Below are 12,854 nucleotides of genomic sequence, written 5' to 3' on the forward strand. Positions count from 1 at the left end.
TAGAGCTGTTGACCGATCCTCAAATAATTCCATAAAATGGCATGACGAGTACACCATTTGGCTAGATATCAGGATTTAGATATTGTTGTAGGTCACAATTCTTTAGTTCGATTGTAAATGATGAATATGTGGGATGTTTGGTTTTTATTTTGAAAGCTCTACCTGGAATTTCTAGCTCTAATAGTAGCTTGTCCATCTGCTACAAGGTAGTATTTGGGTCTAGTCTGCTAACAAAAATGTTACTACTTCTAAGCTTCGAACTGGTTCTGTTTCTAATTTTAATACAAGACTGCGTATTTCTTGTTCCTATTATGCTTGCATATCTGTTGTTTCTGCAGGGAAACTTAAAACTTGGGGAGTTTGTAGGCAAGCTATTATGGGAAGGCACTTCAGGATAATACTCAGAGCAATCATTTTGACAGTGCACGTACAAACTGTTCGGTTTCTGTTGATTGCTAATAGTGGTGGATATCGGTTGTCTGCCTGTCTCAACACATTGCGAGGAAGCACGATTGTGTTCTCGGAAAGAAAGAGAGCTAGAGCTAGATTTTTGGGATTGCGCAGCTGTTTTTTCTGGAAAAAATTCTTCAGCATCTGGACTGAGGACTGGAACTGCAGAAGCCTCATGAACAGAAGGGTGAGGCATCGGAGGGCTTTCGACCACAACCTTTAGTTCGAGAAGCAAGTGGTAGAATTTACATTGCTGATTTTCTATTCGGAAAAGATGCTGTTTAATATCTTCATTTTCTCTAAATTGCTTCCACAGCATTTGTTCCAGGGAAGCAAATGAGCAATCATTGTTTGGGGCTGTTGAAGGCAGGGGGGATGGATAGGAAGAGTCATCTGTTTGGGCAGAGGCATCTTTAGTTGACTTCCTTGTATGGTCTGAGGGCTTAGCAGACCATAGTATATTGATGGAGGGAGATGAAGGATGGTCAGCATTGCGAAGGAGATCAGCATCTGTTAGGGTATCCTGGCAATTCAGCTGATGCTGACTAGGAGACTGTAAATTTGCCTTCCTTGTTAGCACTTGCATGAAGGGCATCTGAAATTGTTTTTTAAATTACTTGATTTAGAAAAGTTCTTTATTAATGAACACGCATCACAAAAAACCATACTGCAAATTCCCTTGCAGGTAACCCAATTCTGTACTGTTTTTTTTGACATACATTGCATGAAACTGCTTCCTTAGGTGGCATGCTGAAGAGTTGAGAATGGCTTTAAATATCAGCAAACAGAATGTAAGAGATAAGCAGGTGGGCTGTTATTGACACAGCAGGGAATCGAAGAGAAGAGTAGTAAGGCTGAAGAAATAAGACGACAGTTCGGACACGGGAGTGGCTAACTGCAAAATTGCTAGAGAGCTGCAGGACTTTACCAAAGCAGGAACACTGCCAAGGTCACAAACAGCTTTATGTCAAAGTAAGCACTTCAGGTCAAAAGTCAATAACGTTCCTGTTTGTAGCTATGCTAAACAAAGGCTCAGAGCGTAAGCACCCTAATGTTTCAAGAGACCCCACAATACATGAAGAGCTGCTGGCAATTTTTGGTCTGTGAGGCCGTACATCTGGGATCGATTTTCTCAACACTTTTTTTGACAGTAGCAAAAAAATTTATCCTGGATTTGAGCAAGTTGGTTTCAGTTAAAACAGATGGAGCTTCATAAATGACTGGTAAAAAATCAGGATTTGTTTGCATTTCTGTACAAGTACTTTAAAGATCTTAGCAGCAATGTTTCTAGTACCATGCATCTTTCCGCTGCATACTTCACCAAGAAAATCACTGCACATGAATGGTTGGGAATGACACACTGCTTGACTTGATGAAAACAGTAATCGAAATTGTGAATTACTTGCACAGCAACATCGCTCTTGTTCATCGGCAGTTTATGGAAATGCTCAAGGAATTGGATGAATGAAATTTTGATGCCATTGTTTACTATGCAAATGTTCAATGGCTGAGTTGTGGAAAAGTTTTGGAGAGGTTTACTGTCAATGCATCTGCAAATTCACAAGTTTCTTGTGGAAAGAGGGACAGCTAAAAAGTTTTCAGGCATTGAAAGTGAAGGACAGCAATGCAATTTATGCTTTTTGACTGATCTAATGAGTCATCTGAATGGGCTGAACACTAAATTGCAGGGAAAAGGAAAACTCAGTTGCGACAAGCTCAAATCATTCAGGAGTTCAAATCAAAAAACCAATCTGATGCTGATTCAAACACAAAAACAGGATTTTACCCACTTTTCACACCAGTCCAAAATCCATATCTTTGGTCTTTTCCAGATAGCTTTCCACTGGAAAGGTATCTGGAAAAGGCCAAAGATATCAATTTTGAACTGGAAAAGTTTAGCAATATGCAGACTGGCTCAGGAATTTAACCAGTGCTTCACTGATTTCGACAACTTAAACCCAGCATTTCAGTTCTTGAGAGATCCGTTTAGTTTCAGTATTGAAAAGTCATCTGAAGAACTTATGAATTTGATTAGCATGAACAAGCAAGAGTTCAAGAATGACATGCTGTTTTTACACAGCCAAGAGTTGAAACTACAAATTCGCAATGAATCTCTGACTGAAATGTGGCAAAACCTAAAAGACGAGCAATATCCTTCACTGAAAAACATTGTCGACAAATGGTTTTTGATGTTCAGGTCTACATGGCTGTGTGAGTCAATGTTTTCTTTCGTGGCTCAGCTGAAGTCCAAGTACCAATCTCACCTCATTGATATGAATCTAGAAGCAGAACTAAGAATTGTGTTATGTTCAAATTTCGAGCTGCAATTTCTTGACATGGTGAGAAAAAATGAACGCAAAATCTCTCATTAAAATAATTTTATTTGGCAAAAATTTTCTGTTTTCTGTCAAGATAAGGCATTCTGCATATATTTGACTTTAAATGTCATTAGTTCTGAAATAAATTTATTTAGGGAAAATTTTATTAATAGTGTGACCATTCCTATGGTTGACTGACCACGGAAATGGCCAGGAAAAAAAACTGGTTGCCTTTGAAGTACAGCGTGCATGGCATGATCTGGTGAGGGGTGATCGATGAGTACATTGCCAGTGTCTTGAGCATCACATCTGAAACTGTGTGCCACATAATAACAGACATTCTCACTACGAAAAAGGTGTATGCATGACAGGTCCAACTGCAGATCAAAAATGCCCAAGGGTTGTTAAATCAAGAGAAACATTTACATCATTTTCAAGCAGATCCAGCAAATTTCCTTATAAGGTTTGTAACCATGGATGCAACATGAGTTCATCACTTTCAGGCAGACAAAGGAGTAGTTCAAATGGTTACAACACATCACTCCTCCCCTTCCAAAAAAAGCTAAGTTGATTCCTTTACTGGCAAGGTGATGGCATCAGTTTATTTTGGGATGCTTATGGAATGATGCCTTCAGAAAGGCTGTTCAGTCATGGGGGCATATTATGCAGATCTTGTGAGGCATCAGCATGAAAATATCAAAGACAAATGCGGAGGAAACCTCTGCAAAAATCTTGTTCCGCCAGGACAATGAGCATGCTCCCAAATCTTTACTGCTGTGGCTGCACTGTACAAATGCAGCTTTGAAATCTTAGACTGTCCCCACTATTCACTAAATCTAGCATCAACTTTCACTTATTTTCTAATTTGAAAAAATAGCTTGCTGGCATCCATTTTCCAACCGACAGTGATTTCGTTGCTGCATCAGATGCATTCCTGAAATCCCAAGAGAAAATGTTCTTCACAGCTGGAATCAATACATTGCAGCATTGGTGACAAAAGTGTTTGGTGACAAAAGTGTACAGACTGCAAAGCAGACTAAGTTAAAAAGTAACATGTTACTTGACTCAGATAAATCTTTCATAATCAGACCATAAACTTTTAAAATTCCTCTCATAGAGTTGGCTATATTAAATATCTGAAAGTAGAATTTTTTATTGCACAAATTGTACACATGAAAGCACCTGGATCTACTTTCTTTCTATTAAACAATTATAAATTTGCTTCAAATTTTGTTTTAGCATTTTTGGTTTATGAAATAAATCTCATAAAAATAATAAAAAAATTTTAAAAACAACATTGTGAAAAGTAGGGAAGAAGTAATAAGTAAACAGAAATCTATCTATCTCAGTATTATGTAAATGTGTTGTTTTCTTTCAATAATTTTCAAACAGAGATACATTAATCACTTTGTTTTACAAAGAAAAAATCAACAGGTGTGAACTGTTTGAATTATTTAAATATATGAAGACAATATGTGTACTTTTTTGGTTTTACAATAGCTATAAAACTATTGGGGAATTAAAAGTTTAACTTATTTGTATTCTGATAATCACAGTGTATTGCAGAATTAGCATAGAAAACCTTGACTGGGCAAGTCAGTAGCTATTTTCAAACACAGATTGATACTTCGAATAAATACAAAATTTGCTGAATGTGTAGCATAAATATTTCAAAGAAAAAATCTAAATTGAATAATTTGAAAATTTATTTTTAAATTTTAATTAATACTATGAACTACAGAATATAAACTGAATAATGAAATACAAAATTTTTATAAAGGTGAAGAATCTATTTTTTTTCCCATAAATATTAGAAAGATAACTGAAAAGACTTGTATTCTCTCATCGGCCACCTCCTTGGCCTTCTGGTCCTGATGCTCCAGATACTAGAACAAAGATAACCAAAGGCACAAAGTACATCCACTAAAAACGAAAAGAAAAAAAAAACCATTACTATATATAATGTTGTGTTACTATATCAAACTAATTTTAATATTACAATGACATTTTTATTTTTTTAATAACAGGAATGGTATCATTGATATGATTTATAAGCATATATATCAGCTACAGGGGATGCTTTACATTGTGATCACTTCAGAACACAGCCTAACTGATAACAATAATCACTGAAACAAGAATGCAACTGTAGCAATTTTTCTCGATGCAAAAATGTGTACATAAAAAGGTGGACATGGACCGAAAGAAAATATTAAAATCAAGCAAATATGAAATACTTTAATTTGACTGTCCACTATTTCTTGAAGAAAGTCATCAATAAAAATGAAACTGTCGTAGGGTTTCTGGAAATCGACACAATCCATTAAAAACCAATAAAGAATATATTAAAATCAAGAATTAGAACACAGTTAATGTCCTAATGTAAAACAGTCAGGCTGGTAGGAGTACAGATACAGAGTAATGATGTCAATAACCATTTGAACTGTACAAAGGAACAGCTGCAAGACAGATGATGCGTTGGAGTTTGAGAATAAACTGGGATTTTATGTAATCACTTCCATTTCATGTGTAAACTGTAATAAGGCAAAAATGTGATAACAATAAACAATTTTTTCTATGTATTAGTATAAAATTATTCCATTTCACCAATCTGAAGATTTGTGAAATGGAATAATTTTAAAATTTATTTTTAAATCTTAATTAATACTATGAACTATAGTTTTTATTCCACAGTAATGACTAAAGAAATGAATATACACAGAAAATAAATCAATCCTCAGATAAGCTGCCTATTCCCAATATATTTTTAAAGAGCAAATAATTAGGATTGACCTAAAACGTTTTATAAAAACTAGATAACTACACAAGGAGTATTGGATACTAGTAACAGAAATGTCACTAGTGCTCAATACTAAGCCAAAACCCAAACTACACAGCACTTATCTGCTCTGCATATGCTGCATGCAGAGTTAGTTAAAGATGATCATAGTCACTGAATGGTAGCTATGAAGCCTCTGATGATATATTCAGTTGGCTCACATCTGAAAACCATCACACATAAACATATATCACAAACGATTAAAATCTGAAAGAATAGTAAACTTCCTATACAATAAGAAACCCTATTTCTGAATAATAACACTAGAAAAGCTGGCAGTTATGCATGAGAGAGGTAGATATAAATAACTCTTGTATTCCTTAAAAGTGAAAATTAAGGCACGAATAGGATAATACTTAGGCACAAATAGTAGATTTTTGCTTTATTGTAATAGTAAATGATTATCAGGTATTTGTATGTGCCGTTTACTAAAATCATATATTCTACGTTGAACAGGTGACACTGTTCATATGCGAACAATATCATCTGTTTCAAATGGGAAGGCAGCATTGCATAGAACCTTATTAGGTCTCATTTGCGATTTTCAGCTGTCCTGCCCACCATTAGTAGCCCTTCAGGTTATCACACTGTGATATTTTGTGCTGTAACTTCCAACACCGCACACTCATGTTTGATATCATATATTAAACTTTGAGAATGTATTCAAATAAAATTTGTATGCTTTACTGAAGTCAATTTCAATCACAAAAATCTTCCTGCTCTTCTACTGAAGACTGACAAAATAATTTTATTTTTAATGAAAACTCCAAACACAAAAGGTATTAGAACCTATAGTACTTAGTATCGTATGTGTGTCTAGGGTTGAGAAGATGAAAGAAGATACTTGTTGACATTAGATTTGAATTTCTGTAGATTGTAATTTTCAAGAAATAAAAGAACAGTGGTTGTTCCAGAAAACAGAAGTTGAACAGATTCAGATGTCTAGTATCATTATTGCAGGCTCCAGGGTTCCCCCCATTTGCCACTGATTCCTCTGTACTGGGCATAGCCCAAGCCATTACTTCTGGCCAACAACAGAACATGTTCTGCCATTGATTAGGCCCAACAGGCATACAGCAGCCAGGGTGTGCCAGATGACTGGTCTAGTGCCCCCGACCCCCAGCCCTAGCTGCATGGAGGCATGTCAAGTTCTACTATCTATGGCTCTTTACTGGGGTATGGGGGAAGGAGGAGCAAGTAGTAGATTTGGGTGGTTTAGGTGGGGTGGATAAGAGGATAGCAAGTTGGGAATGGGAAAAGAAGGCATTCCCCAGAAAACTAAATGATGAGAGTAGCAACAGATTACAGTGGACAGTGAGTCAATCCCACCCCAGAAAAGGGTCAGCAAGTCCACCTAGTGGCGGGTCCCCGGAGGTGTTCATATCCTATCCTCTAAGGGTTAGCGAGTGGCTCTCTGGTAGGGAGCCTACTAGGCCAAGGCCTGTTTCCCACTCAGCATGACTGAGTCAGATTTGTCCAGGCGTGTAGTTGCCAAGAGGGGGTTGTGCAGGTGGGAGGGTGGCTGGGAATGTGCAGATCATTCAAAATGATGGCTTCTTCAAGGTCAGTGAAGGGGCTGTTCCATAGTTGGGATTTAGTGTTTGCATCTACCGCAGGTTGTTGATTACATTGTCCAGGTAGTGCATGAATGGGTCCATTGGCTGTGTGTGCGGTGGGAACACTGCATGTAGATAGAGACAACGTGGAGCCCTCCAAAGGGACCCTCCATTGAGGCAGCAACGGCGTGAAGGGTGCATAGCCCCATCAATTTGGCGACTGTGATGTCTGGGTCAAAGACTGCAATTGCGGCCCAGCAGCGTGCCACTGCATTGCCTTCCTAGCCAGTGATTGTCACAGCTGACGTCAGAATCCTGCCCTTGGTGGGCAGTCCCTTGACAGCTCTTTTATATGTGTATGGTTCTTGTAGGGGAGTAGAATTTGTATTTTCTTTTCTTACACAATCCTGGAGACCTGAGAACTGTGAGCAATCGTTGGCAGTTTAGTTGCATAACTCAGATTATTACTGCTGTACCAGTTGCTTCTGTTGTCATCGTTTTCCATAAGTGGTTCTGGATTTAAATGACTCTTTGGCTCTCGGGAACTCTGGACAATTGGGGTCTTTAAATAAGCGATTGCAATCCCTCTTACGCAGCTTGCAGCTGGGGCTAGCTCTGTTCGGACAATCCGAGTATACATGTCCCGTGGTAGCACAGCATCCACAGGTGTTGGCTTCTTGTTGGCAGGTTTCTGCTGAGTGACTATACCTAAGAGATTTAAAGCATCTAGATGCCACAGTAAAATCTTTGGTTTTATGTGCCGACTGCTGGAGAAAGATTCTGTGGTTTTGGTTTATGATTCTCTTTCTTATGGGCCCAGTCACTTCAATCACCCAGTTCAGCAGGCCTTTGTTCCTTGACTTGGTCGGAAATGTGAATTTTATGGCATTCTGTGCCTCCTGCAGGGTCATATCAAGATTCCTCAGGTTTTTGTTATGTATCTCATCTATGATGTTGTCCTTGGTCTGGTCTTTAGAGATGTCATAAATTATCATGGTGGGTACCAGTCTTTTGGAGACCCATTCCGCATATGTTTTGACTGGTTTTGGGGAGGGGGAAAGAATTGGGGAGGCAATACACATTGCATCCTAGTCATATGTTCTTTGATGTGTGCAATGAACTCGGTCCTGGAGTTTGTCAAACCTTATACATTCATCAAAGCAGGAAATGGCAGTCCTCACAGAAAGCTGTAAATCTATGAAACATCACTTGAACTATTCAGAGCCTATTGTTATTCTTTTTTTTTTTTTTTGGTGCAAGGGCTACTTAGGCATATTGCACCTATCAATGGTATGAATGATACACACTCGTCAATGATCATATAATTTTATCTGTTTAATAAAGTAGAAAAACTCCAGCAGATTAGCATCATTACCTACAATATAGCTGAGCATCAGGGATTCTCTAAGGTTTGGCAAGGAGTAGTTCCTTATCAGACAGTGATTTACAAAGCACATTCAACAAGAATATGTTTCATTGTAAGGGGACAGTTGCATTGTGTGCATTGCGGAGGATCATTATCTGTGAGGAGATAAAGGCAGGTAAGTTGACTGTGGCTAATTCATACTCTGGCTAAGATTACTTCCCCCCCCTCTGTTTACACAGAAGCTGGAGGTCCATAACTGCGGTAGAGGTTAAATCTGATGGAATTTATTTTGCGTTTGAGCTTGCCATTGAACTGACCATTGTTCCCTACATATTTTTCATATATTATGTTTGTTGTCAGAATATGGAACATAATGTGATAATTCTGTGTTGGATAGATGCTTGGCAGCATAGCCTGCAGATTCATTTCCTGGTATCCCCAGGATAAGCTGGGATCCAGCAGAAGATGACCACTCGCTGGAGTTCCTGAATATGGATCAATTTGGATTTTATGAACTTTATTAAAGGATGTGTATGAGAGGATATATTCTGTAAAGCTATAAGCACACTCTGGGAGAATGTATCTATCATGCTTTTTGGGATGGACAGATGGAGAATACGTTCTAGTACAAGCCTGATAGTGCATACTTCAGCTGTATAACTGCTGCATTCAGGGGGAAGTGATACAGAAAAGGTTTTATGAGGGAAGACGGCTGCAGCACTCACTCCATTATCAGACTTTGACCCATCAGTATATATTTTTGTAAAATGCAGATCATTTTGGGTGTTGGCAATATGGAATTGTATGTTGACATTTGCAAGAGAGTGCTTTCCTCAGTTTAGGAAATAAATTTGACAGGATGGTTTAATCCAGGATTTTGGAGAACTTTGTCAAGATGAATATTCAAAGTTTCTGACAATGCCTGCAATCTGATAGCAGTTGGCTGAACTGCCCTGGGTTTATTTTTATAGTACAATGTGAACTGAGGATCATTAAGTATCGGCCTAATGGGGTGGGTAGGTAGACTGAATTTTAGTTGTATAGTTGAGAAGTAACATCTTTCTCCTGAGGCTTAGAGGAAGTTCAGGGGCATCAATGTAAAGACTTTGAACTGGGAGAGTTCAATAAGAGCCTACAGCAATCCTCAGGGCAGAATTTGAATAGGGGTAAGCCGTGCTAGCACACTCTCCCTAGCAGAATCATACACTGGGGCACCATAATCAAGGCAAGATCTGATTAAGGCTCTATACAAATGAAGTAATGTGTACTGATCTGCACCCCATGATGTTGATGAAATAACTCTGAGTATGTTAATTTTTTTTTTTCTGACAAGACATCCATAGATGATTAACGTATTCCACCAATTTACTATCGGAAATTAGACCAAGGAGATGAATGCTGTTCACAGCGGAAATAGGATGATTTGTTAAGTGTATCTCTGGATGCATCTTCCATTTGTTACAAAAGTGAGCTACTTTAGATTTCTGACAAGACAGTCAATACCCATTCTGTGCCATCCATAGCTGAATATTATTAATTGAAATTTGGAGCTGCCACTCAATGAAGGTGATGTTCTGTGAACTGCAAGAAACAGTCAGATCATCGGTATAGAGGTATGAATTCACAGTGTTGGGAATATTTTTAGCCACATGATTTATTCTTTTTGCGAATAAGGTGGCACTTCGAACAGAGCCCTGTGGAACTCCTTGTATATCGACAAGTCCTCTCCGTTTTGGGAGAGGACTTGTCGATATTTAACTTTTAAAAAGATCCATGCTGAAGGAAGTTCTGTATGAAATATGGTAAGTAGCCATCTCAGGTCAAGGGAATGGAGATCTCTCAGGATACCAAAACACCATGTTGTGTCAAAAGCTTTTTCTATGTTAAGGCATACCATGACAAGATGCTCATTTCTGATGAAAGAATTCCTGACATTTTTTGCTTTGACCATGAGATCCAGGGCTGATCTATTTTTTCTGAAACCAAATTGATTATAAGAAATTAGATTTTTAGAGTCAAGATACCATGTGATTCGACGGTGAAGTATTTTTTCCAGGGTTTTACTTAAGCAATTGGTGAGAGAAATGGGTCTATAGTTTTCAGGAATAGAATGATCATTTCCTGGTTTAGGAATTGCCAGTATATAGGAGTGATGCCAGGAAGTGGGGAAAGAATGTTTAAGGAAGATGCGACTGAAAAAAGGTCAGCAATGAATAGACTGATTTATTATCTAAGTGTTGGAGCATTATGTAATATATTCCGTCAGGGCCAGCAGCACTGTTTTTCGAGGTAGGTATAGCTTCTTTAAGTTCAAGCATCGTAAGTGTTTGATTGTAGGGTAAAGAAGATGTAGATCTGAAGTTCAGATGGGATTTTTCTGTTAATACTTTGATCTTCTGGAATGATGGATCATATGCTGTCGAGGCAGACAACTGTGAAAATACAGTCCCTAGGGCATTCACAATCTCTACACTGGTGTTCAAAGAAAGTGCATCACCCCTTAAAATTTTAATTGTCATCCAAATAACGTAAGTATATGGCAATATTTCTTATGGATTGCATCAGATAAGATCGACACGCATAGGTGATGATGTAATATTGCATCGGCTGTTACTTTCAGCTATATAAGCATGCTCTGCAAGAGTTGCAGTCATTCCTTGCTTGTGTCAGAATGGCAAGTTACGTGCAGTTGACGCCACGAAGAAAGAGTGCTATTGTTGTTGTACGTGAGGAAGGATGTTCTTCATGTCATATTGCTTATAGAGTGTCTTGTAATCAGTCGACAGTGAGTAGATTTCTTTCCAAACTCAAGAATACTGGTTCTTCTTATAGGAAAAAAGGTACCGGACTCAAACGAGTCTCAACACCAAAACGGCCACGTTTTGAAGGACTTATGCCTTAAAAACTGTAAAGCTTCTTCATCTGAGCTGAAAAGAGAATGGGAAGAACATCCAGGTGTGGTAGCAAGTGTAGTAACAGTCAGAATATGCCTCTTCAAAAATGGACTTGTAGCCCATAATCCTAATAAGATGCCCCTCCTCACACAAAAAAGTGAAAAAGGCCTGATTAATTTAGTGTAAGGAGCATGTCAAATGAACCCCCGAACAGTGGAAGTCAGTTATTTTCTTGGATGAGAAGAAATTTAACCTGCATGGCTCTGATGGAAGACAAATGATTTGCCGTAGACATGGTGAAGAATACCATCCAGGCTGTATGGTGTCTACAGTGAAATTCCCTACCGGCCAAATGATATGGAGTGCATTTCATATTGCAGAGTAGGTCACCCGCAGTTTATAAAAGGTTCCGTAAATGCCAATGGATACCTAGCTATACTGGAAGGAAAATTGCTGCCAACCATTAGAGACCATGTTAACCTGCCAAGTAATTGCATCTTTCAGGATGACTCTGCTCCTTGTCATCAGATAAAAAGCATAAGTAGGCACTTCTGTAGTTACTTTATCTTCATTTCTACATTAGAGGTTCAACAGTAATGTGTTTATATTTGTTACAAGTGAAAAAATGCTTGAAGAACTTTCCATTACAACTCTTAGCTGGCCAGGAAACAGCCCGGACCTGAATCCTATAGAAAACTGTTGGCATCATGTGGAATCTGCAGTTGCCAGAACGAAACCAAAGACCTTTTGTGAACTTCAGGAAGCCATAATTCGTGTTTGGAACCATGAATTATCAGTTCAGAAATTGTTTTGCCAATGCCTCGACGGTGTGCTGCTGTCATCAAAGCCAGAGGCAGTTCAACTAAATATTAGTTTGCACCTGGTGAACTTTTCATTTTGTTTTCCATTTAAAATGATAAACTGAAGCAAATTGAGGGCTTCTGATAACGTTTCAGCCAAAATTGTTGTGTGTTTACCAAAACTGTTGTATAAAGGTTGCAAATGCTGATTTCAGAATATTTTGAGAGCACCTGTCAAATATTACTTAGCTTTATCTTAACTATTAATAAATATATTTTATTTATATTCATAGTTGTGATGCTAGTCATTAATGTAACATACCATCGCAAAAAAGGGTTTAGGTTTAGGTTTGGTTTTTAATGGCGCATTGGCAGCTAAGGCCATAATGCGCCAAGTCAAATTTAAAATGCTATTAAACATTTTGGTAGCCAAGGCTACCACGTCAAACAATTAATTATTGTGTTAAAAAGGTATAAAAGTAAAAGCATAAAACTTAGATCTTTGTATAAAAATTAATAAATTGTAAAAAGTTAAAAACGTCAGACATATTGTGTCTGTCACCTATAATCTGACTGAGTGTAAATGGCTCAGTCAAATTATTAAAAGCAGTAAAATACAAGCGTCGTGCTT

General features: G+C 38.0%; 1 protein-coding gene across 1 annotated transcript in view; it reads right to left on the minus strand.

The window, feature by feature from the left end:
* Nucleotides 1–4,456: 4,456 nt before the first annotated feature.
* The window catches only part of EMC10 (ER membrane protein complex subunit 10), a 113,080-nt gene continuing 104,682 nt past the window's right edge, over nt 4,457–12,854 (minus strand). Inside the window, exon 7 of the mRNA XM_090386097.1 lies at nt 4,457–4,691. Within this exon, the coding sequence (XP_090242223.1) occupies nt 4,611–4,691 (81 nt within the window). The 3' untranslated portion in view covers nt 4,457–4,610. The remainder of the gene's footprint in view (nt 4,692–12,854) is intronic.

The sequence above is a fragment of the Mastigoproctus giganteus genome, chromosome 12 (assembly GCF_048544385.1).
Source record: "Mastigoproctus giganteus isolate SK-2022 chromosome 12, ASM4854438v1, whole genome shotgun sequence".
Lineage (NCBI taxonomy): Eukaryota > Metazoa > Arthropoda > Arachnida > Uropygi > Thelyphonidae > Mastigoproctus > Mastigoproctus giganteus.